Here is a 27,468-nt window from a genome sequence, read left to right as displayed (position 1 = left end):
TCGGGTCCTGGCTCAACTTCCCTTCTAAGTAGCTGGAAGGAGACTTGCTGAGGCAGAAAATAGTCTGAGGCCACAGCACGGGACTCGGAGCAGAGGGAGGGGTGCAACCAACAAACGGCAGGAGAGGGACCTGACAAGGGTCGTATCTTTATTTAAGATGTTGAAAAAACTATAGGCTTTGGTCTTTCCAGTCCTTCTGGAATAGTCTGAGATAATCTTCAGGTGTTCTGAGTGTAGCTCGAGTCCCAAATGGCTTTGAAGAATCCAAGAATTCTACAAGTTCAAGATCCAGCCCCCAACTCTGGTCAGGAGGCTCCAAGTCACTGGGCATCCAGAAGATCTGGCCAAAGTCACAGGCTGGGGGCTCACCCACTCTCACAGCGAGTGAGAGACCCAGACTCATAGATTCTCTTCTCTGCCATCCCCTTTGGCTTCTCAATACTTGCTTTTGCCCTAGCCACTCTTTTCAGCCCCTGCTTTCACAGGAATGAAAAGGAGGAGATATAAAGTCCTGAATTATTTTGCATTCTGAATTTTACAGAAGAAAGTATTGTTAACACACCAAACCAAATGTGTAGGTTCTCCTAAAATAACTAACTTTCATTTCAGGTTTCCTAGGACAGCCTAGTTCTTGGGAAGTCGATATTCTTACCAGCTCAGATAGGAATCCAAGAACTTGTCATTCAAGACAGTAAACTGGTTAAAGTGGCCTTTGAAAGTAAAGGTCACAGAGTCCCTACACTGAAGGTCACACACTTAACATTGGATGAGAGGCTTCTAAGACAAAGTTGGGTATCTGTTCTTTGGCCTACAACTGATTAATGGTGTGATAGGACAATGAAGGAAAGAGTTGAAGGATAACAGAAGAGGTGGAGGGAGGGAAAGAGAGCCTATCTACATCAATAAAACTACCCAAAAGAAAGGTAGGAAGCCAGAAAACCACAAGAAACAGACATAAGAATTGAAATAACTTGAAATGATATAGCGGTAAAGGGTTAGTCTGAGCTACAAACTCAAATAGCCCCTGAAGACATCCCAGTAATTATTAAGCTATCAACACTGTACCACCGTTATTACAAATGGCCGGGGACAATGATAGTCACCACTGCATGAGGTGTCTCCTGTTCAGGTCACCCTGCTAGACACTTTAAGTGCATTATCACACAGTTAAGCATACAATGATGATCACAACAATGACCCTGAATCATAAAGATGGCTACATTATGTTAGTATACCCTCCCTTTTTTTCTGAAAAGTGGTATAATATATAAATACAGAAATATATTTAAATTTTCAATTACTTTTATTTTTTACATGTATTTATTTTTGAGAGACAGAGACAGAGCACAAGAGGGTCAGAGAGAGAGGGAGACACAGAATCCAAAGCAGGCTCCAGGCTCTGAGCTGTCAGCACAGACCCTGACGTGGGGCTTGAACTCACAAACTGTGAGATCATGACCTGGGCCAAAGTCGGAGCCACCCAGGCGCCCCCAGAAATATATTTTAAAAGATTGCCTTCCAAAATCATTCTTTGTTTAATTCAAAATTCTTTTTAAAATTAAATTAGTAAGAGTAAGTTGGAAACGTTGTTTCACTAGCAATGCCCAATATTTTAGCATTACTGTACCTCAAACAACTTACAAAAGGATAAAGGTGTGTGTGTGTGTGTGTGTGTGTGTTTGTGTGTGTGTGTGTTAATAAAGTGAATGGAAAGGCAAAGGTTGCATTAGATTCCTAGGTTTATTTCATCAAACCCATAAGACCCATTTATATTTACAATTGTAAAAATGTAACATAGCATGTATAAGTCTTAAGTGGGAATATTTTCAAGAGGCTGAAAGATGAGATGTAACAGTACAAAACTGTACATCTCCGTTAATGTGGCATATTGTTGTGGATAATGAAACTCTTCACCAACGCCGACTCAACATCTTGGGTTTCTTTTGATTTTCTAATATTGATACCGGATGAGTGGGCCTACATCTTCGTTTTTCTTTGCTCTATCTTTAGGCCCACCATGTCTCTGTGTCCTTCCATGGTCTCTATGTGTGCCTTTCCATGTGCTTCATATATTGGTGGCCATATTGGCTTATATGTCCATCTCATCCTGTATTTGCATTCCTTTTGTATCTTTCTTGGGGCCTTAGTCTCTGAATTAGTCACTTTGCTTTTTTATGTTTCTAATTTTTCCTTAAATTTTCTATTAACATCTCTCCACTTATACCTTTCCTATCTCATGCTCTCCCTCGGGGGTATTACAGAATTTAATTATATTCTTCATTGTGACTTGAATGTTTTTATAGGAACATATATTCATGCATTTATATTAAACATAGGCAAAATCTTTCTTTTAAAAATATTTATTGTTTTTTTTAAATGTTTATTTATTTATTTTGGGGAGAGAGAGGGCCGGGGAGGGGCTGAGACAGAATCCCAAGCAGACTCCCAGTTCTCGGGGCACAGCTCAATGCAGGGTTTGATCCCACCAACCATGAGATTATGACCTGAGCCGAAATCAGGGGTCAGATGCTTAACTGACTGAGCCATCCAGGCACCACCTCCCCCAAGAAAATATTTTTTATTTGAAGAGAAAAATATTCCAAATACTATTATGGCGAATACTCCAAATTCACTGTCAACATATCTGTACTTCGCCTACTTCTCATAAAGACAAAAATTTACAGCAATAAAATACAAATGAATCACCTCTTATGTGCCTCATAGATTCCATCTCTCCGCACAAAATTAAGAAATAGTAATCATAACCAATTGAAATAAAATTTATTATCATGAGAGAGACTATTAAGTGTCCTCACATAGAACAAAGCAACATTACAATGTCCCATCAACCAGGGGATAAAACTTCCTAGAACAATTAATACAAAGGCCTTATTTAGAAAATCATGCAGTGAAATGGAATTTATTTCTTTCCTATTACTCAATCCGTATCAACAGCTGTAAAGCTTTTAAGATATGAAAGTAATAAGTTAGGTGTATCATTACAGATTATTTAAAAAAATTTTTCAGTGTTTTATTTTTATTTTTGAGAGAGAGAGAGAGAGAGAGAGAGGGAGAGGGAGAGAGAGAGGGAAATGCAGAATCCAAAGCAGGCTCCAGGCTCTGAGCTGTCAGCGCAGAGCCCTACACGGGGCTTGAACCCATGCACCGCGAGATCATGACCTTCACAGAAGTCAGAAGCTCAACTGACTGAACCACCCAGGTGGCGCACGTTATAGATTATTAAGATAAGAGTTGAAGGCACATATTTTATGTAACATAGATTTTTCAAGTTAAAACAAATATTAAATTTTCTTTGAATTGAGTATTAGTAAATTATCGTAATCGGCACTTCCGGGAAAGCCAGAGGGTATGGAGGATAGAAATACCAGCCTTAACTTTGTTCTTTAAATGTAAAAAACAAAAAATACTTGAGATTTAGGAGTCATGAATGTCTACTACCTCATATCATTTATTCTGTTCCTATGGTATCAGTAGGTGTCTATAAATCCTATCTGACAAGACTAAAGGGGAGCGTTGCCTCACTGAATATACTAACAACAGTGATTATAGGTTAACTCTCAAATATCAACAACTTTGGATCTACTTTTCGAATTACAGAAAGATCCTGAGAGCCACAATGCTTTTTTTAGCCTCTGATAGTGTCTGTTTTCTTCTGGAGTCCAAAGTAAATAATATGAAATTATTCTTTGCACTATCTGCATTTTTCTTCCCGTCCCTTCACATACAGTAAGATATCGAAGTCAACGTAACACAAGACATGCCCTTTCTCGGAAGGGTTTGATACACGGTTAATAGCACACGAAAGGAAGAAATTCAATCTTCAGATCCCTAAAAGCTATAAAGAGCCTGGATCACTTTTCCATGTATAAGCTTTGTTTCACAAGTACACAAAGCTCGTTTTGGACTCAAATGGAGAAGTCTGTGACATATAGCACATAGCCGAATTCTAACAGATGGATTTTTCTTGAAATAACTTCATTAGTTAATCATTTCTTTTACATATACTTTTTCTAGCTAATTGGTATAGCTGCCAGCTGGAGCTGTTAAGGATCCTCCAAAGACACTGGTAGGTAGGGAGAAAATCCAATAATTTCACCAATTCTAGAATGAAACGTCCATTAATTTCACACTAACCATCACATATTTTGAAAGTAAAATCTTTTTCGTTCATTTTTTTCCTCCAACTTATTCCAAAAATCTTAACCGATCTGTGCTTAAACCAAATCAATCATCTAGAAGAAACTTTAAACTTTGATAAATTATTTAGGTCAGGGTTTACCAAACTTGCCTCTCCTCACATGGTGGCCCAGATCATCTTTTTGTGTCAGCTTTTAAGCAGCATCTCTGCCTCTATCTTGATATCAGTGGTGTCCCTAGTTGTGACAACTGAAAATGTCTCCAGGCATTTCCAAAAGTCCTTGGGGCCCAAATTGTTTTTTACTGAGAACCATTATTTTATTTTATTTTTTGTTTTATTTGAGAGAGAGAGAGAGAGAGAGAGAGAGCGTGAGTGGGGGAGAGGGGAAAAAGGATAAAATCTTAAGCAGGCTCCACACACTCTCACACTGATCCCGATGCAGGGTTAGATTCCACGACCCTGGGATCATGACCTGAGCTGAAATCAAGGGTCGGATGCTCAACCAACTGAGCCACCGAGGTGCCGCAAGAACCCCTATTTTAGAAATAAATTGCTCCTTATTTTTAATTCAGTTTAACACTAATTTTGGGGGCGTCAAGGTGGCTCAGTCAGGTTAAGTGTCTGACTTTATTTTAGCTCAGGTCATGAAATTGAGATTTGTGAGTTTGAACCCCATGTCAGGCTCTGCGCTGACAATGTGGAGCCTACTTGGGATTCTCTCTCTCTCTCTCTCTCTCTCTGTCTACCCTTCCCCTGCTCGTTCTCTCTCTCTCTCTCTCTCTCTCTCTCTCTCTCTCAAAATAAATAAACTTCAGAAAATTAAAAAAAAATCATTTTAAAAATGCATGTATGTATTTAACTTCAGACATATCTAATAGATTAGAAATTTTTTTTCCCTTTAGTCAGGTAAATGAAATGATTTGGGGGGCAGGGGATTACTTAAGCAGTAATACTTACATAAATCTCTCTGGTAAACAAGCAGAAAAGGCAGGATAAGTGGCTTCTAACTACCAATACATATTAATTATTCTAAGAAATGCCGTCATCATCTCCATCGTCAGAAGTATTGATTTTTTGTTTTTCCTTTAAGGAAGGAACTCAGTGTGACTGTGGGAGAGGATATATAAAATCCTGCATTGGGATGATCTGAGATGAAAATGATTAATTACCAGTTTAGGTACCTAAGGCATTTTTAAGCCAGGGAAAGCAGTGTAATTTCATGAAACAGACACTGAGAAAACTGGGATTTGTTTGGACTTTCCTGTAAACTTATGAAGTGATTTGGGGCTCACAAAAGGATTAGTCATTCATACAGAGACATTTCCCCATCTTCAGAGTTCAGTGGCCACCCATTCACCACTTAGTGGTCTTTCTGTAATTTATATATCAGCGTCTCTAGGAAGAGTAACATAGGCATAAGATTCTAATTACCAGAGTTGTTAAAAGGGAAGCGATGAGCCTTTTCCAGTTTAGGGTGAATGTAAGAATATCACAGCACGAAGTGTGCAAGGAGAATCGTTCATTGCATTAAGAGAAATACTAAGTTCCATTCTAATTTCTATGCTTCCAGCAAAAGCATCGGACTAGCATTTGCTCAAGTGGGTTTTTAATGTAAAGAGAAAGATACATGTTAACATTTATCAATATGTTTGAATGTCTACCTTTTTCTCAAAAAATCAAGACATTTACCCCAAAATTCCATAGTGACCTGTTTACTTTGTTCGACTTTCCCAGAGCCACTGTGACCGTTTAGATTTTACACTTCGTCCCGCAAAAAGTCATTCTTCTTTTTCATAACATCTCTTCCCTAGGCCCGCTGTCCCTTGGAGTGCTTCCAGAATGCCCTGTGTCCTTCAGCACCGCAAAAGTTAAATAACCCACTTTGCAATTTCTCTCTCTCTCTCTCTCTCTCTTTTTTTATAGGGTGTGTGTGTGTGTGTGTGTGTTTTGTTGTTGTTGTTGTTGTTTTTGTTTGTGTTTTTTTTTGTTTTTTTTTTTTGTTTTTTTTTTGAGAGCAGCGGAGACAGGGTGCAAAGCAGGGGAGGGGCAGGGAGAAAAAGAGACACAATCTGAAGCGGGCACCGGGCTCTGAGCTTGACGCGGAGCCCCAGGAGGGGCTGAACTCCACATGAACCCTGAGGTCACGACCTGAGCCAAAGTCAGCCGCGGGAACCGACTGGGCCACCCAGGCGCGCCCCCACTTTGGAATTTCAGCTGGAAGGACCCAAGGCCCTGCCCTCGGGGCTTCACCTGCACACCCGGGGCTTTGCCTTACTTCTAAGGGAACGTGGACTCTGCACACTTACTCTCTGCGGGGTCCTTAGACCTGCGGCCGCTCGACGATGACTTGCGCAGCAGGCTCCGCCCGGAGGTGAAGAGGCTGGTCAGTTCTTCCAAGGGGCTCGTGGGGGTCCTGGAGCGGGAGGCGCCCGGCGCGGGGCCGTAGGTGTTCACCGCGGCGTTGACCATCTTGGCCCCGTCCTGCGACACGGGCCTGGCGCTCGGATGCGGCCCCGCCGGGGAGCCCCTGGACAGGCTGCCCGGGTGCACCGCTTCGTAGGGCGGCGGCCGCTTGAGGCTGAGCGGGGTCAGGGACCGCCCCATGCTGACCGGCGACGGCGAGGCCGAGTGGCTCTTCGGGTAGCCGTGCGGGGACTGCGTCCGGTACAGCGTGGACGGCGGGGGCGGGGACGAGGACAGCGCGGTGGCCGCGGAGGCCGCGGGGCTCGGGCCCAGGGCCGCCGCCTGCTCTTTGTCCAGCTTGGGATGGCCGGAGGCGTGGGAGGGCAGTGCGGACGGCGACGCGCCCGGCTGCTGCTTCATGTAAGACACGTTTTCCAGCACGGGCAGCTTGGTGACCTCTAGCGGGGTGAGCGGAGACTCGTCGGAATTGGGGGAGCACTGCACGGGCGCGGGGGGGAACACCAGCAGCGGGGGTCTGTGGGAGAGCAGGTTGGGGAAGGGCGGGGGGATGTCACAGAGCAAACCCTTTGGAGTACATGGCACGGAGGACTTGGCGAAGTCCGAGTCAGGCACCGTGGGAGTAGCACACTGCGAAGAGCAACTGTGATGGTCAAGGTCACATTTGGAATCTTGGCCCAAGTCGTCGAAGATGGGGTATTTCATCTCCTCGTAGACGGCCTCGCTCTGGTCGTCGTCCTCCTTCCTGAAGTCTCTGAGGATGTTGCCCACCATCTCGATGTACACGGGCTCCTCCTCCTCGGGGTCGCCCGCAGGGCTGCTGACATGGGACAGGGAGGGGTCGCGCGGGAGCGACGTCCTCCGCGGCCCGTGCTTCTTGATGTACGTTTCATCGAAAGAGGTGCTCAGCTGAGTGTTCGGGTTGCGTTTGGGTTTGGGAGGAGGGATCTTCTTGGAATATTCATCACTGTGGGGTCTCGGTTTGGCGGACACTGCAAAAGAGAAAATCAAAAAAAAAGGTAAAATAGATTATTACAATAGGAAAGCCTTCGAAAATGACTTCTACTCGAGTTGGCTCCTAGGAACTTTTTTTTTTTTTTAAGTTTTTATTTATTTTTGAGACAGAGAGAGACAGAGCATGCATGGGGGAGGGGCAGAGAGAGAGGGAGACACAGAATCCGAAGCAGGCTCCAGGCTCTGAGCTGTCAGCACAGAGCCAGACATGGGGCTCGAACTCACAAGCTGTGAGATCATGACCTGAGCTGACGTCAGATGCTTAACCGACTGAGCCATCCAGGCGCCCCCCCCCCCTTTTTTTTTAATTAATATTTATTTGTATTTGAGACAGACAGTGTGAGAGCTGGGGACAGGCAGAGAGAGAGAGAGGGAGGGAGACACAAAATCCAAAGCAGGCTCCAGGCTCTCAGCTGTCAGCACAGAGCCCCGTGTGGGGCTCAAACTCACGGACCTCGAGATTATGACCTGAGCCTAAATCATAAGCATAACTGACTAAGCCACCCAGGCGTCCCTACTGCTATGAATTTTTGATCGGCGTGGGAGGTGGTAATCTGCTTCATTTCTAGTTTGAGGCTTAGACTAAAACTCAAAAAAAGTCAAGCACTTTCCATACGTAGGAAAACCTGATAAAACAGTACTAATATTTGTCTTCAAACTAATATTAATAATCCGACACTGACAAAGCATTAACCAGGGCAATTCGTCCCTCTGCCTTAGAATTTCTAAAGAGAAACCTTCCGATGAAACATGTTCCATAAAAACGATCATAAACTTCATAAAGATTAACCTCCAAGAATTAAGTGAGAAACTCAGGAGGACAAAATCAAGTTTCTTTGAGCACAAATGGTCACAAAAATACCATGGGATTTGAGCCCTTTTAATGTTGTGGCTATTGCACATGATCGCATCTCACTTTCATTTAGGATAAAAATGTCCTAGCCTGCTAGACTTAATCTCTGCCTTGGTTCAGATAAATAACTTCTATACAGATGGGTCTGATATTTCAAGGGAAATTGATGTGAAAATCTTATGAGGCTAGACAAGTTAATCTCTGAATCTCCAGGTATTGTTGATTAGGGTGTATTTGTCTGTTTTTGTTCATGAGATCTCTTTTGATATCCCAAATGCTATCTTGGAATGAATTTATTAGGTATGTTGCACTGAGACATCAGAACCCCCTCGAGCGCCTTACAAGGAAATAAACCAGAGAATGCTGTGTAAGCTTCAAGAATAACTTTTGGAAACTCACAACAGATATACGTACGAGTGCATTCAACAGCCTACTGCGGGCACCCCTTGTAGTGAAACGTAAACTCTGACACTATACAGTGGGGTGGAACAGGCTAGCAACTTGTCTGTGACTGAAATCAATTATTTAGCATGCAGGGAAGGTACTGGCATCTTGTTATTATCTCATTAGCTCATTGTGCTGATATATGATTACAATGATTATCATTATTATGCGGTGTGGTGGAATGCAGTTACTTACGGTAAATAGTAGCATATAATGTAAGGTGACAGTGTAGCTTATAGGTGTAAAACGATTGAGAAAATAACAGGCTTCCCGACAATTTGCAGCCTTAAGGGCGGGGATGGGGGGGTCTCAAGACACAAATCAGGAAACACCTGAGATCATTTTGCTTTTTTCAATTAGCATACTATGACACAAGAGTTTTTCTAAAGCTTACTAAGGGAGAAGTGAGCGCTTAAAGATTAGTTAGCAGGCTGCTCTGCACATCAAACATGGCTTCAGAGGGAGGAAGCTCATCAAACATTCTAGAAGTGGTTATGTCTCTCACTTTTCTGGGTCATTCTTTCAAATATTCTACTCTTCTGTGCCCCTAATGAGTGAGTTTTTACTCACTACACTCAAACACCTCTTTGAAGGGAAGTTTCTTAATGTATCTGGGCTTCTCCTTTAACTCATATCGGGAAAAACTAGATGCTGAGTTCCAGGGGGTTATAGCAATAGAGTCTGTTAGTGCCAAAAGGGAAAAGCCTAGAGACACAATTGGGTGAAAAATACCTAGAGAATTCTTTAGGAGGGACTCAAAGTGGACCAGTAGCTCCTCTCTGTATCTCTCACTGGTCTTAAAGTTTACTGGTTTTAAAGACTACTGTGTATGTTAATTTTCATGAATTAAAAAACCCATCAGATGATATATAAAAATGTGAGCCCGATGCATAAAGTAAAATTATACATAATTGAATAAAGTTGACTTAGTACTTGAGGGCCAGGGAGTTAATACGCAGAGGAACAAAAGCCTATCCAGACTATTCTTCTGAAGCTTGTTTCCTACCTTCTTCCACCTCAGAGTCTTATATAGGCTAAGTAACTCACACTCTGGGAAAATATTTGCCACTGATTATTGGGTTCTAGAGATTGAGTGGGTTGGGCTAAAGGGGAAACCTTAGAGGAGAGAAGTCTGATTGGCGAGGTGCTCTGTGAATGGAGGGTAAACCTAAAACTAGGAATTAATGTGTCCATGAGATGATAATTCATTATATGGGAGTGGTCACATGTAGAATAAAATTAGCCTTTTTATACCTTCTAAATTATAATCTGCTTTTGTTTTCTTTAACCTTTCATAAAGTCTGATATCCCCACCTAGACTTGGGTAGTTATATGGAAAGAAATAACAGGACAGGCAGAATTCAAGCATCTGAGCCCAAGACTAGGAAGCAGACTACACTAAGGTAAGACTATAACCCAGGATTCCCAGGCAAGGAGGGGTCAGTGGTAGGGCTGGTAATGACTTGATACTTAGGGAGGCAGTAGCCTCACGAACAACCTTGGAATCAACGTCCCTCTTCCCACATAGATTAGAAGATGGCCTTTGGAATGGGCACGACCAATGCTTGGGTTATACTCAAAATGTGAGCAGATGACACTCATTCTGCGTGCCAAAAGGAAGAGAAAAAAAATAAGTAAAAATACTTCATATCTATGAAATGATTGAAGAAAGAAAAGGTTTTGTTCGAGAACACAGCATAGAATTAAAGTAGAGCAACTATTCATTAGGAAGGAATATAGGCAATCCATTCGTACTATGAGACCACTTCAGTGCCAAACTAAACACAGATACTGTCTTACCAGGGGAATAAAATATAATATGTGACTCTTACGGTGACTCTTAGATAATCAAAATTCACTTTTACTATGGACTGAATTGCATCCCTCCCACAGTAACGTGTTGAGGCACTAACCCCCAATATAATGGTATTTAGAGATGGTGCCTTTGGGAGATAATTGGGTTTGGATGAGATCATGAGGATTGGGCCCTCATGGCTGGGGGCAGGGGGGGGGAGGGTTCCACCATGTGAGTATGTAGTGAGAAGGCAGCCATCTACAAGTCAGGAAGAGTTTTCACCAGAAACCAACTAACTATCCTAGCACGTTGATCTTGGACCTCTGGCCTCAAGAAACGAGAGGAAATAAATGTCTATTGTTTAAGCTATTGTTTAAGCTGGTCTATGGTATTTTGTTATGGAAACCCAAAATGACTTGGATAATAATGTATTCATTAGGCATAAAGACCCTGTACAGTTGAATGTTAAGCACTCACTTTAATTCCATCTTCTGGCATTAAAATACTTGAAATAGCTTTGTTATTTTCAAAATTAATACAACTCTCTCCCAGCCTTTTTAAATGTACGTTTCACCTGCCTCTGCCCTGTATCCTCTTATCCCCTGGAGTCATGTCACAAAGAGCAATTACACCTAAATACAGAAATATTCCTCCCAGCTATCCATCCTGGTACCCACAACCTGTAATTCTGGTTGCTTTTCTCAGTCTGACTCGTCGATCTCTAATTTGTGCCAGGGCATGTGCTTCTGATCCCAACCCATTTTCTGGATGCTTTTTGGTTGTTGTAGTTTGCTTCGGCACATTCTGTCCTGTTCCACGTTGTTCTACTGCCCACCAGCTGAAGTAATTCCCCAGCCGGCCTTGCCCAAGGAATACTTCATTATCTGGGCAACCTTATTCCTCTGCGTTACCCTGTGTGATAAAAAGAGCCTAATGCAGGCAGATTCATATAATGCAAGCACATTTTGTTTCCTGGTCCTCTTTCTTTGTATTGATCCAAATTTGAAATGAGCGTATTGAGGTTTATTTAGATAGTAAAGTGTTAGTAAATTTCAGATGATAGGGATGAATAAACAGATTCACTCCTTTGATATCTGGAGACTTTTTTTTTTTTCCCGGGCAATAGTTGCTCCCCATTCCATATCCCCCTTGCAATTGAGTAAATAATTCATGGAGAAATAAAAATTTGTTTTAACTGTCATATACGCTTTTTTTTAAAGTTTGCCCATATAAGGCAAAGTCTGAAATTTTAAACAACATTGTCACATAATTTATTCTACCTTAACCTCACTCTAGGCCATTAAAAATTAAAGAAAAAAAATCATGTTTAAAAAGTCATTTCTTTAGAGAATACTTCAAAACAGTCTTGATCTATATACATAGATGCTGAAATACTGCTAATAAAAGACAATGAAAATTGCTTGCAAATTTCCACATTAAACTAAATTCAACCATAATAAAAAAAGGTGAGTTTTATTGCTATTGAATGAATTTTAAATTATTTCTAATAAACCCAAAGATAGAGGCAATAATTCCTGTTCAGCTCCAGAACACAAATTTTAATGCTTAAAATAGTATAATGACAGTAGCATTGAATAAGCAGAAAGTGACATTTTTGAAATGAAATATCGGAGCACAAAGGTTATGCACGGCTTTCAGTCATGCCCAGATGATCCGTCTTTCACAGTTAATTTTGGAAATTCACCGTGTCCTTTGTCAACCTATCCTTCTGAAATAATTTTCCCTTATTAAAAAAATATAATGTAAAACCATGCTTTAGTATCTGTGGATGTTCCTGTCCCAAGAAGACACAACACAGGTCATGTCAGTATTTCCCTGACTGGCCACAGAATCTCAGAATTTGAAGGGCTCTTAGAAATTATGCAGTCCAAGGGCTGTACATTACTACTGAAGAAGAGACAAAAATTCCTTACCAACGACTTAAAAAAAATGAAATCTCATCATTTCAATTCAATCTTTTATACTATTTATTTATTTATTTATTTATTTATTTATTTATTTATTTTGAGAGAGACAGAGACAGAGCAGGGGAGGGGCAGAGAGAGAGAGAGAGAGAGAGAGAGAGAGAGAGAATCCCAAGCAGGCTCTGCACTGTCGATACTGAGCCCGATGCAGGGCTCAAACTCAAGAACCGTGAGATCAAGACCAGAGCCGAAACCCAGAGTTGGACACTTAACCAAATGAGCCATCGAGGCACCTCAATCTCATATACATTTTCAAACAAAAGAAAACAACAGGGGTGGATAGTTCTGTAATTTGTTATTTGGTATTTGGCATAGAATATCATTTTAACAGGTCTCCTCAGAAATAAAAATAAAAGCATAAAAAAAATAAAATAAAAGGTCTCCCCAGCCTACGCTATAATGGTAGCACCTTAACTGTGTAGCTCCAGTTACAGAGATATATTACGCAGGCAATTCAATTGGGAAAAGAGAGTCCAGTGATGAGAAGTAGTGTCCACACTGTGCGATCCTGAAACTGGCTGATTCTGGAAGGTGAGAGACACATTTCCCACTTTCAGCAGAACTGTGCTCACAATAACTCTCTTTTCACAACTCAAAATTCCAAGGGTTTGAGGGATATTTTTATTTCCACAGTCACAAGCTTTACAATACCATCCACAAAATTGGTCCTTTTTACTTTATTTATTTATTTATTTATTTATTTATGTATGTTAAATTAAGGTGCTGTTTATAAAGGAATGAGAGTTGCAAGTGCCCTTGATCTGTTTACTGTAAGACCAGGAAAGTATGATTAATGTGCAAAAAGGATCGGAATTGGAGTTGTAGGACTTATTGTTCTGGAAAACAGAGAACTCGGATCAACGTTTGGATGGAGACAAACGATGTAAGACATGGAACTGGTCCAAAGCATGGTTTTCAAGTTGAATGGGATTTAGTGTCTTGGCTTAAGCTAGAAGACATGATTCTAATCACTTCTTTGCTTCAGTTAGGCTGCATAACTTTGGGCAAATTATTTTTAAGTGCGTTATTATATGTACTCGTTTTTGTCATAGATAATAAGAGACTTTAATCAGAACCACTGTTTTTTTTTTTATTACTCATCTCAACGCAGTAATTATAAAATAAAATTGGAGTTTGTCACCAATATTTTAAAAGACATGAATTAAATCAGATTAGAAAATATGAGCACATCTCGTGATAAGAGTAGAGGTTATTGGTTGAAACAATATTTAAGTATATAGATATTTCCTAGGACTCACATATCTTTCATAAGTTATGATAAGGGATGTTTGAACAGTCCTAAAGCAGACAATCGCTGGTTGATGGCCTTCAGGGAGGGCTCCATCAACTCTTTCCTTTCTAGTAACTGTGCATACTTTTTTGTCCCTTGTGAGGTACTTTTCTCCCGTTGAATATGGCAGTTTTCACTTTCCTCCAAAGGAAGTCAGACACCATGAAGGAAGTCTAACTACTCTGAGATGACCATGCAGTGAAGAAGCCCAAGCCAGCCTAGGGGAAAAGAACTAAGAAAAACAATCAATAATGAAAATGAAATCCTGGCCATATGACCCCAGTCAAGCAGTTCTGGTGAACGTTGTACTATCTGAACCATCTGAGGTGAGAGAGCAGACACTTTGAATCAGTGACAATTCATCCTCGCTGCACCCCACTGAATTCCCAACCCACAGAATTATAAGCAAATATGATCATTACTTTTATGTCTCTAAATTTGGGGAGATGTATGTATGCGTATATCTGAAACTGGTACCAGAAGTATGGAACTGCCTTAACAGAAAATCTAAAACTTATCCATTGGCCTTGGGATGGTGACAGAGGCCTGAAGGACAATGAGGAAGCCATTGGAAGACTAAAAATTTGGTTAGAAAATTGCTATTAGAGGCCATAATAAAAGAACACGGCGTTATAGGTTGGTGGAAAGTTGGCAAGACGGTTGCCTGTGGTGATGTAGAAAATATAAAGTGTACCTAATGAATGGGTGAGCCTGAGTAAGGAGAATTGTGGAAGGATGTGGAGATGTCAGCTGGCTTGTTTGGCCTTGTATGGTAGAGGGCTGTGTGCGAAAGAAAGAGACAAAGGAAGGAAGTGTTCCATTCTCAAGCAAAATGAAAGGAAATCATTGCACGCAGGACTTGCCACGAAGACTTGTCAGATCAGCAAAGGGTTTTCAAAGTGAAAAATGGCCGTCAGGGCAAAGGTCAATCCAGAGCTCTTCCAGTAAAAGGTGGTCTTGAGGTAAAAATCATATTAAGGGTGGACCCTTAATTTGGACCCCTTACTGAAATCTACAAATAGGACCCCTTACTGAAATCTCTGAAAGATTAAGGTAGAGAACTGAAATAATCTTTTAAGAATCTTACAAGTGTTGTTCCACAACGCTCTGACCACAACCCTGAGAAGACAGGTCTGTCTCAAAACAGTTGGTGTTTGTCTTTTGTCTAATGGAATAGCCTGTAACTTGATTCTTACGAAGACCACAAACACTGTAAAGGCACTTCGTTAACTTTGACTAAAAGGGACGCTGTTCAAATTTAAATTTAAAAAAAAAGTCTTTGGGCCCCCAAACTTTCAGGGCAGGAAGAGAGCTAAGAAGTCTCTCGAGGGACAGGTCACTTCTTCTGGACAGGAAAAGATGACTTGGAAAACAGATGTGAGGACTCAGAGAGTAAGACAAAGAGCCACAGAGAACCAAAACCAGAGAAAGCAGGGACCTAATCGTCACATATTTTCTGCCATCAGATTAGGGGCAACCGGGTGCAAGTTGTGGAAGTGGACTTCAGAATCACTATGAGCCAGTGACTTCTATGTGCCCTTCCAACCTCCAGCCCCCCCTTTTTTGAACAGCATTGCAGTTTTCCTGCTCCTGAGCTGCCAGTCTCTGTCAGGTTTTGCAAGACAGATAAATTGCACTTTTAGCTTAAAGACCTTTGCATATGAGGAAATGCACTCAAGGAGCCTCATGGCACAGGGGCATGATTGAAATGGTGAAATCCGAGATTTCAAGCTGCTGTTGTCATGTAAGGAAATGTTTGGGCAAGAGGGTGAGAATATTTTTCCTACTGGGAATATTGTAGCTGAAAGGCAAATTGTGGTAGACAGTCTTCATAGATAGCTACCTTCAATTCCTTCCCACTTCGTGTGCTTTCTACCTATTAATGGTTGGAGTCTGTCAAACCCTTTTCAAATCAGGGCTGGCCTTGTGACTTACCTTGACCCCTGGAATGTGGCAGAAGTGATTCTGAATCTTGGACTTAGGAAGACTGACAGTTTTCACTTCCTCTATCTTAAAAGCCAACTCCCATGTAAGAACTCTCAGACTAACACGCTACGAAGAAAGTCAACCTGGTGATGTGAGGAGGCCACGTGGAGGGGAAGTAAGCCCAGACATGTGAGTGAAATGTTCTTGGACCTTCCAACCCATCCCAAATACCAGATGAATGCAGCCAAATGAGAGACCCCAACCAATGTCATATAGGGTAGAAGAATCACTCAAAGAAGCCAAGTCAACTCACAGAATAATAGGAAGTAATAAACTGTTGCTGTTTTTTAAGCCATAGCATTTTGGGTTGGTTTACTGCATGGCAATAGATAACTGAAAGAAATCCCAGAATTAATTTCCTGTTTGTGTAGATATCTCATAGAAAATGCTATTGTTATTTTCATAGAACTAGAGTACAGTGTGCACCCTGAGGAAACAGAAAGCATCTTTCCAGAATAGAAAAATTAAGGAAGTAAGATTGCATTCTGAGTATTATAAAATCACCACAGGATGATTCAAAGAAGAGATATAAAAAGAGATTACATATTTTCTGGTGAAAAAGACTGGATTGAAATCAGAATGAAGGCATTAATATATTAAAGGAAGAACAACCAGAGGGGATCTTGCCACCCACAGGGAATATAAAACCAGGAAGCTTAGAGAGCAAAACATGGCGGCACCCCACAGCAGTGCCCTGGGTATCTGGTCCTCCATTATATCTCTGTTGTGGGGATGGACTCAGCATGCTCGTAGAACCTAAAGCCACTATATATATGATTCTCATGAGTCTTTCTTTTCCTAACTTCAGACTTGTCAAGAAACTTTGTAAGAATTTTGAGTTCCGAAATACTATGCATCTGTTTCTCATTAAAAACAAGTTTCATGGACTGCTATGGTCAGAATGTTTGCCGTCCCCCCTCCCACCACTCCAAATTCACATGTTGGGATCTTAACACCCAATGTTATGGTGTTAGAAAGTAGGGTCTTGAGAGAGGATGAGCTCACCAGTGTGGAGCCCTTGTGAATGGCATTAATTCTCTTATGAAAGAGACCCCACAAACCCCCCAGCCTCTTCTACCATGTGGAGACCTGGAACCCAACCAGAACATGACCATGCTGGCCCCTTGATCTTGGACTGCCAGCCTCCAAAACTGTGAAAGTGCATTTCTGTTGTTTATAAGCTACTCAATCTATGGTATTTTATATAACAGCCCAAACAGACTGTGACATATACCCATCATTTTGAGCTTGGCTACTATGACATCTTGGATATTCTAGATAACTGATGGTGGAGTTTCTGAGATTATAGATTGAAGGCCAGTACTGCACCAGAAAAAATTCACCACAGTATCACCATTTCATGGAATCTGTCCAGGAAGGCAGCCAGCATTTCCAAGGAGACACAACCCTGTGTTCACAATACTTATCCCAACTGTATAGTTGATATTTCCACCCCCGGGCGGTATCTTTTTTCCTAATCACTGTTCTCTTGCTCCAGTCCTTGGATGCCTTTTAGACACAGCCCACTTATAAAGAACAGAAATGGTGCAGAGCTATGGGCACTTCCTTGGCTTCACAACTGCAGTCTTTCAGATTCCACCTGACATTCCATACTTTACACAAATCTAGAAAAAAAATTAAAAAAGAACTGGAGGCAATGCATCCATCAGGGAGAAGGACTGTTCTGCAGGGATCATCCCAGTTGGGGATGATTAGCAGGTTTCATAGCTGACAAAATTTCTTGCGTGACCAAACAGTAGTTAGGTTCCTGAACCTTTCTCTAGGCTTACCTGTGCACTTCCTTATAAAATCCAATTTTACACAACTCTGCTAAAATCATTTTAATCCCAACCCCCCACCCTCAATATCTGATCATCTTCGATATCTGATTGGGTTCTTCATTCTCTGCCACCCCCCCAGGGAATATCTGATCACCCCAGCCTGTCTTCAGCAAAAATCTTATTAAGTCCGTTCAACCAGAAACCCCTTTACCCCTGATGTCTTCTGTTATAATTTTCCATCCACTGAACCCCACCTTGCTCTTTGGCTATAAACTCCCACTTGCCCATGCTGTGTTTGGATGGAAAGGAACCTCTGTATGAGGTCTCTTTTCCCCTCTCATTATAGTCCTAAATAAAATTTATATTTGCCACTTTAACTACTGTTCAGCTCTGGTTTTTGTTTGACATCCACAAACTATACATGCCTGGCTTCCTTGTGGCATTCAGATCTCAGCATGAAGTCGTGTCTTCAGAGAAGTCTTCATGACCACTCAATCAGCACACATCACATTGGATATTTCTCTTGTTTATTTCTCAACTGGTTTATGTAAGCTTCTAAGCTTGTGTATATATTTTCCTCTCTCCCACTTGAGTACAAACTCCATGAGAGATGGAGGTGGGTCCCCATTTGTCATGATCTTTGTTAAATCCTCTGACTGGAACATCAGATGTTCTTAGTAAATATCTCCTCACTAGTCAGGGAACAGTAGACTTTTGACATTCTTAGCATTCAGGATTTCTGGTATTCTCCAGTGGCTCTAAAGAGCCATGAATAACTCTCGGTTTTGCCATTTCTTAGGCATTATTTGAATTATGAGGCAGGAAGATGATGATGTGTGTGGAGAATAATAACAGTGACAAAACAGATGAACATACGGGTGATGGAAGGATCGATTAAAGGAGGAATATTCCACCATGCCCATGTATAGAAACTGAGGCAGGTTAAATATTTTTCCCTGCCAAAAAGGAAGAACAGAAGAACATAAAAATTAGCTGAGGGATTAAGACAGTCCTTTTTCCATTGCCTTATGCTAAGGAAAGGTCAGAGGGGTAGACCAAATTCACAGGTTAGATCCTGCAATGTAAAGTAGAGAACGTAAGGTCTCATGACTTTATAAACACTATCTTAGACCATGAATTTGGGGGTTATGGCAGTCATTCCCTGAAAAAAAAACAAAACCTTTCTTCATGGATTCAAAACTTAATATAGCAAGGCCATTTGAAACAGGGTCACAGATGTGGGAAATAGGAAACAAAAGTGCCCAGAAACCCCCTTACGGGTTAACCATCTTGCACGTAGCAGGATCTTTCCGTAGTAGCAAGAGAACGACTCCCACCAAGGCCACAAGTATGCTTTCGCTTCGTAGCACACCAGACCTCCCATGAGAACCAAACGTAATGGCCATCCTTGCTTTTTTTGGCCTTCTTCACATACTCTGCACTGTGGCCAAAAAAAACGTCCACTATTGCCCACAGTTCTCAGATGTGTGTGTGTTCAGACGCCGCCCTGACACTCTCCTCTGCTCCTCTCCCACTATCTCCCTGAAACACAAATACTCCCATCCTTCAAGCCCTAATTCAAGCGTCAATACTTCCTTTCTTTCCGCTTAGTTTTGTTTTTTGTTTTTTGTTTTTGTTTTTTACTTGTGCTTCACGTATTTCTTCTTTGTTACCTCCTTTGCTTCCTACCTTGCACCTGGTTATCGGCTTCTCTCTCCTAAAGATTATGAGCTTTCCAAAGACAGAAACAACTCATCTTTAAAAAAAAAAAAAACAACAAACTTAACAGAGGGACTTACCCCCCATAGGCATTTGATCAACCATTCCTATAGATACTTGTGTACTGGACAATAAACTACCAATGCATAATGTTTCAAAATTTTCAATTTTCTTTCTCATCCTTTCCTTCAGATTTTCTTCCTTCTTCCATCCATTTTCATTTTTTTTTTTTTTTTAGTGAAAATTGATCTCCTTAGAGTTTCGAGGACTACTTTATCTTAAAGATTTGTTTCATTTAGGAAAAGAACCTAACTAATTAAAGCTATGTGTCTACATCACTACAGGTTTCCCCAAATAAGAACTCACTGGGTGGTTTTATCTATGCATGCTATCACCTCCATCCGGTAGTAAATCAAATAATTCATGGAGATCTGTCAAAACAGTACACATATTTAAAACTTAGGGATAGTTGTGTTATTAAACCACTGGTTTAATAGTGGCTTTTTATCTCTTTGCCTCAATATTTTGAAGCCATCAGCTTTACAAGTTCATGGCTATCGGTTATCTCTTGCAGCATCTCTACCTGCAGAGAAAAGAAGTTACTAAATAAGTTAATTTCCTGAGTCTTGAGGGGAAAAAGAAAAATGTGACAACAAAAAAGTAGCCATGGAAAATACACAGTGGTGAGCACCCAATAGAAACTCAATTAATTTGGATTCAACCCAGGAGGATATTGTGTTAGGGGAAAGTAAGTTGGGAGGAAAATCCGATTAACGATTGGAACATTCCCCCTCTCCCTCGGGCAAGTCAACTCTATAGAAGCTGAATCCCGGCAGTTCCATAGATACAGTCTACTGGGGCTTATCCTTTGTAAATCTGTCCTGGTTGAGATATAAAGATAGAAATGTTTGTGAGCTTTTTAAGTATCTGAGATCACAAAGGAAGCAGCATGGAATTAGAGAACCATAAAACATTTCATTCAGCTTCACCGAAGTTGTGTTGATGTATGCTGACACCTCTAATGATGAAAGATAGTCGTAGTAATGATGATGATAATAATAACAACAAGTGTAGTAATAATAGCTACCATATGTCACATGCATTATTTGTATCAGGCAATATGCTTTTGAAAGATTACTTCATTTAATCCTCCCCCAACATCCCTATATGGTGATACTATTATAAATCTCATTTTACAGACATTGAAACTTAGTTATACAGAAATTCAGTTACTTGCCCAAGTAAAAGAAACCGACTTTGAACCCAGGTGATGTGACTCAAGTTGCCATACCGTCCAAGAATAATTTACCTTTAGAGATGATGGTGCTTATTTGTTTTACAAATATATAGGTAAATATGTTTTCAACATCACCAATACTCATCTATGAGTCAGGGGCGCCTGAACTCCAACTCCAATTTAGTCATTGGGTAACGTTGGGATAGTTAAACTCTAGCCTCTTTAAGCCTTCTTGAGCTCAACTCTTAAGTGGATATAATAATGATGCTTATTTACAGGATATTGTGAGGGTTTAAAAAGACACTATATTAGAAGTTGTTAGCATACTGCCCTAGGATGGCTTAAAACGTATAAGCAATTGGGGAGCCTGGGTGGCTCAGTCAGTTAAGAGTCTGACCCTTGATTTCAGCTCAGGTCATGCTCCCACGGTTACGAGATTGAGCCTCGCTTCAGGCTCCGTGGACATGGAGGCTGCTTACGATTCTCTCTCTCTCTCTCTCTCTCTCTTTCTCTCTCTCTCTGTCTCTCCCTCTGCCCCCCTCCACCATTTATGCTCGCTCGCTCACTCTCTCTCTCTGTCTCAAAAAAAAGTATAAGCAATATCCCTATCAATTATTATCAGCATTCATTAAAAAATCAGAGTCTCTGACTACATTGGAAGATATGTAATGAGAGCATATGCTTTCACACATACTTCCCACTTATTTAGCATGGAGCTATAAAAATTAATGGCGCCAATGCCAGAGAGCCTACCAGTTCTGGGAAATTGTAAAATGAATGATTGCCTAAATAAATATAGATTTTATGTTCACTGAAGTATGAGATCAATATTTCAGTTTCCTTCTGTATTAGGTTTATAGCCTATGTATATCCACTAATAGAAGTGAATTTATTTTGAAAGCTGTAATCTTTCCTTTAAAATTATGTGGGCATTGGAATTTGGGGGACAATTGCCATTTCAGTGTTGGCATTTTTAGCTTCTTAGCTTAAGCTGAAAAAAAAAAAGTTCACTTTCGGTAAGTTTTAATTTAATAATGCAATTAAAATCAAAACAAAAGGAAAAATGAAGAATGTAAATCACAGCATATGCCTGGCAAAGCCAAACCTTCAGCAGATTAACACCTCTTATTGAAACACTCTTTTTTTCTGAACCATAGATATACCCCTTAGGCTTTGCAAAATGACATTTGGGGGTTGTTTTCCATGCTTCGCAAATTTAGGAAAAGTGTGACTAGATTCTAAAAAAAGAGAAGGAGGATATTTCCAAAAATTGAGGTGGCTCATCTCAAGGACATCCTAAAGTTTTATGCCAAATGCATGTAATAAACATGTAGGCTTTCTTATATTCGTGTGATTCCATTTTGGATTTTATGGATATCCCATTATCCCTGTGTAGTGTGCCCCTTCATTCTTACAGAGTGGGGTTGGAAAGGGAAAAGATTTCTTTTTTTGCGTGTGCACAGTTTTTCTTTAATGACCCTATAATTCTTCTTTCGTAGGCTTTGTATATAATTCCCATTTACCGTTCTCTAAATTAAGATGAAGACAATGGTCCCATCAATCTATCCCAGAGTGATTTGACTCAAGCCAGAAGCTCACTGACCAAAGAAGCAGACACTGGTCTTTTCTGGTTCTAAGTTCTTGGGCTCTGTTCAAACAATGCAAACACCAGCAGTGCCATACGATGGGAGAGCAGAAGCCTTCACTGTCGAGCCCAGGGCCTCCGACCAGCTGTGCTGTTTTCTTTCTCATATTATTTGGCAATTCTGTTCAATCCACAGAAACTATGTCTGTGTGTATACACACACACACACACACACACACACACACACACAGGCACATGTGTGGGTATGTGTGTGTGTGTATATATATATATATATATGCGTGTGTGTGTACAAACATGTATGTTTAACATGTTTATGTATATGTTCATTTATCTGTTTATCCATCTCTTTTCTTGTTTTTAAGTTTATTTATTTTTGAGAAAGAGAGAGTAGGGGAGAGGCAGAGAGAGAGAGAGACAGAATCCCAAGCAGGCTCCACCTGGTCAGCATAGAGCCTGATGAGGGGCTCTAACCCATGACCATGAGATCACCACCTGAGCCAAAATCAAGAGTTGGATGCTTAACTGACTGAGCCACCCAGGGACGCCATCTATCTTCTATATACCTAGAAATGCCCTGCTTTGTGACAATGAAAATGGTCAGTATGTTTGATCAGATCCTTTATAAATACAATTGTAATTATTATAATCATAATTAGCTCTGACCATGTCATGAGCCTACTCTCCCACTCCTACTCAAAGCCTGGCAACACCTCCTCATAATTATTAGGATAAATAAGGTGTTCCATGTCATGGCTTCCAGATCTTGCTCCACATCTTCTTACAGTGCTCCTCCTTGGGATAACTCCCAGCAGGCACAGGCTTCTCTTCCAGTGATTCAGACCAAAGAAGTGATCCTGCCATTCAAGTTTCTCCTGCCATGTGCTCCCGATACATAGAATTCCTCAAATTCTTCCTAGAATTCTTCACTCCCCTTGTCCCCTCTTACTTAACTTTTAGATCTTGGTTTAATTTTCACTCAGGGACCTCTTCTTCAGAAATTCAATCTACAAAGAATCTCCCCTGAAAACCTCTTCTTTTTTTGTACCTCCAATTCTAGGTGCATGTTTATTCATGTTACTGGTTGTTGAATATCTTTCTTCCTCCCTAGACAGGAATATCATGTTTGTCTTCATCACCTTGTAGGCCTCAGCTCCTAGACCGGTGCCTGTGTTGGAATAAAATTAGAATTTTTGCAAAGTTACAAATAAAAATGTGTAAGCTTTCATGTTGCTCATTCATTCCAAACAGCCCTTACTAATTGCATCAGAAATATTTTGCAATGAAGACCATGTCTGAAGACTTCGTCTCAGCATTAGACGTCTTATCTGATCCATGTATAAAGAACACATCATAGTATGAGAAGCATCAAAAGCTCACCACAATTAAAATAGGAGAAAAGATGCAGCCCAAGTTTATCCATGTCAAACTGGTAGTTTAGGTAGAGACAAAACAACTACAAAAGAGTGTGGTGCTGAAAATGTACAAGTCGGGACAGCACAGGACAGGAAGTTGACAGGGGCTAGTTTTAGGGTGCTGTCCTCAGTTGTTCAGCAGGAACAAACTATGCAGGACAAGCACAGAAGGTAACTGGGAACAGTACTGCCTCTTTCATTTCCAAGACTCTGAATGTTCTCAAGCAAATTTGCCCCTACAATGCTTTTCAAATAGCACAAAGACCCAAACAGGGGAGACAAACTGTTCTCAGCCAATAGGAATGTTGGTGTTACCTTGGAGATAAGGATCTTTGCGATCAAACCCATGTCCTAGAAACCTGTGACAATCACCCTCCAGTGCACAGCACTTAGACCGGAGCATAAGAGCTTTCCAATGGGCTATGCCAGCAAGCTGCTTGAAACAATAACAGAAATTCCTGAGTCAGGGAGATAATTGACACATTGGACACATGTGGTAAATGCCCTTAGAATGAGCAGGAAGCCACATGCCTCGGATTTCTCGAATTTTTCTGTGTATTTCTCTGTACAGATTCCAATGAGAAGAATTGTTTCCCTCATTTGTGTATCATTTGTCATACGCCCACACAAAGCCAGAGCAGAACCTGTTCTTTCCCCTGGTGCATTTACCATTTAAAGGGGAAACAAAACACATATAATTTCTAACTATTTACCAGCAAGTGAGACTCACAACTGACAAAACACGTAGGAAAAGCACCAGTAATCCAAAATCCAAATCGTTGCCCCCACTCCTTCCTGCCCTGCCCTGTCTCCTGGGTTTCTCGTGAGCTTTTCGGAAACATTCTAATCCTTTACCTACGGTCCAGTGGGGTCCTGAACTTTTCAAAACACAGGAAGCCAGACCTTCACTAAATTATTTCTGTTACATCCTTATGTTCACTGCCATGAATTTGGTGAAAGCCAGTCCCAGACACAGCTGGATTGAAGAAAACGGATGAAAAGATATGGCCCCTAGTTCCAGAACCCTATCCATGGGGGTCAGCAGATGATTTGATATTTAATTGCAAAACAACATAATGCACGCCATGATAGAATGATATATGTGAGCTGCTGAAAGAAAAATATCATTTTATTAAAAATAAACTGATTTTTAGATTGCAGCTATCCAGGTGAATTGTTGCTGTGTTCCAGCTAATGGCCTCCACGTCTGCCGTGATAGTACTATGGAAGATAAACCCTGGCCTCTGCGCTTCCGGTGTCCTCCCCAGAGTACTGGCTCCATGAGAGCCCAGACTGTCTTCATCTCCTTCTTTACTCAGTGTCTAGCCAAGGCTCTGGGCTCTGGGGCATACCAGGAGCTTTAAGATACACGCTGAATGACTGAACACAATGATTCAAAACTGGAGATGCTATGGAGTCCTTACTGTGTCTTATAATGCCACGCGTTAACTGTTTATCTGTCTTCCCAATTTCTTTTCCTCTCCCTCTCCTCCTCGCTGAGTCTGCTCTAGCCTCCTTCTCATTCCTGACTGCCAAGCACAGTCCAGTCTCAGGGCCTGCTTGCTTACTCTTCCCTCTGTCTGGAATGTTCTGCTACCAGGATCTGCTTGGCTCGCTCCATCACTTCATTTCAGTTCTGCTCCAAGGGTTTTTCTCTGACATAGTCATTCCCTTGCCTCTCCTCCTCTCTACCATCCACTCTCTCCTTTACCCTCATAGCATTCATCACTAACTGCCATCACCTTGCATGTTTATTTATGTCTGCTTGCTTGTTGTTTGCCTCCCCGGGCGGGAACCTTTATTCTATGATGGCCTGGACTTGCTTCCCGACACTTCTATATCCCCCCGGGCCTGCAGCAGTGCCTGTCATCTAGTGATTGCTCAATAAACGTTTGCTGCATTGTGAAATTCACAAGAAGCCATAAGAACAGTATTTGGAAGGTGCTTCCTTGTGGCCTGCCTCTCTGCCCTCTCAGACCTCTACAGCAAATCCATGCAGAGGCTAGAATGGAATGTGCGGATGGTTTTCAGAAAATGAAAAGTAAGAAAGGAAACGAGAATGAGTCAAACCAAAAGCCACTTGGCTGATACCCATTCTTCCTGCCCCCTTTTCCACAAAAACCCATATAAGTTCTGTTAAGCCAAGTGACACGTGTCAAATTCGGAACACATCACAAATCTCCTGGTTCCTGCTTGCTCCCCAGAGTTTCTATTCCAATTGAACAATGACAGCCTCTAAAAACATGCCCAATCATCTAGATGCAAATGCAATATTTTATTGGTAGGAAAGAAATCACTCAGTTACCCAGATCCCATCCAAATTTTGCTATGATGATGGCTTTTTGAAAGGAATCATGCTGGTCTGGTGAGCAATTTAGCATCATGGATCAAAGGACCCTGAAAAGTACATTTGGAAGATTGCACTTGTAGGTGTGGATCTCAAGGAAATACTCAGTCATGTAGGAAAAGATACATAAAAGGCTCTATATCCCAGTGTTGTTTCTCTCAAAATAAGGAATAGGAATGTTGGTGTTACCTTGGAGATAAGGTATCATAACATAAATATCAGAGAAAAGTGTTTTGTACCTGAATTATGAGACATTATAACTATATGATGAAGTACTCTGAAAACATATCAATGGTGTTGTGATAATATGCCCATTGACATAGAAAGATGGCTAGGATTTACAAAATTATATTTTTATATATTGTATATTATATATTTATTTTCTATGACTGGCAGGAGAATCGCTATTCTTTATAATTTTTGTGTGTATGTTTATTTTACGAGTTTCATATCCTAATTCAGTTTCACATGTAAAAGAAGTGACTTTAAAGCACAGAGAAGATAAAATACGCCCCTTCAATTTACAGCATGCTTTCCCGGTGGGTTGATATCTTCCATAACGGGGTGGAAATTGACTCTTGGATCAGGGGCAAACTATTGTCCTCCTGTAAGTGAAAGATATATATCCAGCACATCAACAGATACACAGGATAGCAGTGGTACTGTTTCACAGGAGGGCGATTAGGAAAAAATAAATCTTAAGGGGCTCCTTATAAGTGTAATAATAAAAAAAATGGCTGAGAAAGCCCATTTCATTCCAGTCCAAACATTTTAATCTTACGTTTATGTATCTTTTTGGAGATTTTTAAGTTCCTTCCATTAATTTTGCACATAATGACTTCTCACTTCCAGTAAATGCTGGTTTAAATCCAACCATTGGCACCGAGGGGAGGGCATTACATAAATCTATGAGGAGTTTCTGAAAAGAAGTAAAGAAATGAGGTTACTAGATCACTAATGGCAAAGAGCTTCAGCTTAGGAGATTGTTAACTCCAACATCCGATAAGACACTTCAGGCGTCTTGAAAGCAATCCTTAGAAATATTTCTGCTTTTCCTAATTGAGGTCAGACAATGGGAAGTTTTTACTAATCCCTAGACATAGTGGTTTTACTTTTCTTTTCTTTTTCTTTTCTTTTCTTTTCTTTTCTTTTCTTTTCTTCTCTTCTCTTCTCTTCTCTTCTCTTCTCTTTTCTTTTCTTTTTTTGGCATTTGTACAATGCCTTCATTTAAGACGTTCCTTAAAAGCATCCTCTCAGTGATAAATGAGTAACAGACTTGGCAAGCCTTTTCTCTACTGACACTCATATTTCAAAAAATCAGGGTAATGATTAGAGAAGTGAAATATCAAAGACAAGGCCCAAATCAGTCCCCAGAGCAAGAGTAGCTAAAATCAGAATTATCAGCACAGTTTCCTCCC

The 27,468-nt window shown here is 40.8% G+C and overlaps 1 protein-coding gene across 7 annotated transcripts in view; it reads right to left on the bottom strand.

Annotated features, from left to right (window-relative positions):
* NYAP2 (neuronal tyrosine-phosphorylated phosphoinositide-3-kinase adaptor 2) overlaps nucleotides 1-27,468 on the bottom strand; it is a 267,608-nt gene that overhangs the window by 103,374 nt on the left and 136,766 nt on the right. For all 7 annotated transcript variants that reach the window (XM_086719776.1, XM_086719777.1, XM_086719778.1 and 4 more), the window contains one exon: nucleotides 6,466-7,572. In XM_086719776.1, coding sequence (XP_086575902.1) covers nucleotides 6,466-7,572 — 1,107 coding nt within the window. The remainder of the gene's footprint in view (nucleotides 1-6,465; nucleotides 7,573-27,468) is intronic.

Source organism: Puma concolor, chromosome C1 (assembly GCF_028749965.1).
Source record: "Puma concolor isolate L17-30 chromosome C1, mPumCon1.1.hap2, whole genome shotgun sequence".
Classification (NCBI taxonomy): domain Eukaryota; kingdom Metazoa; phylum Chordata; class Mammalia; order Carnivora; family Felidae; genus Puma; species Puma concolor.
Note: the sequence above shows the minus strand (reverse complement) of the source record. Positions and strands in the feature narration are given on the sequence as shown.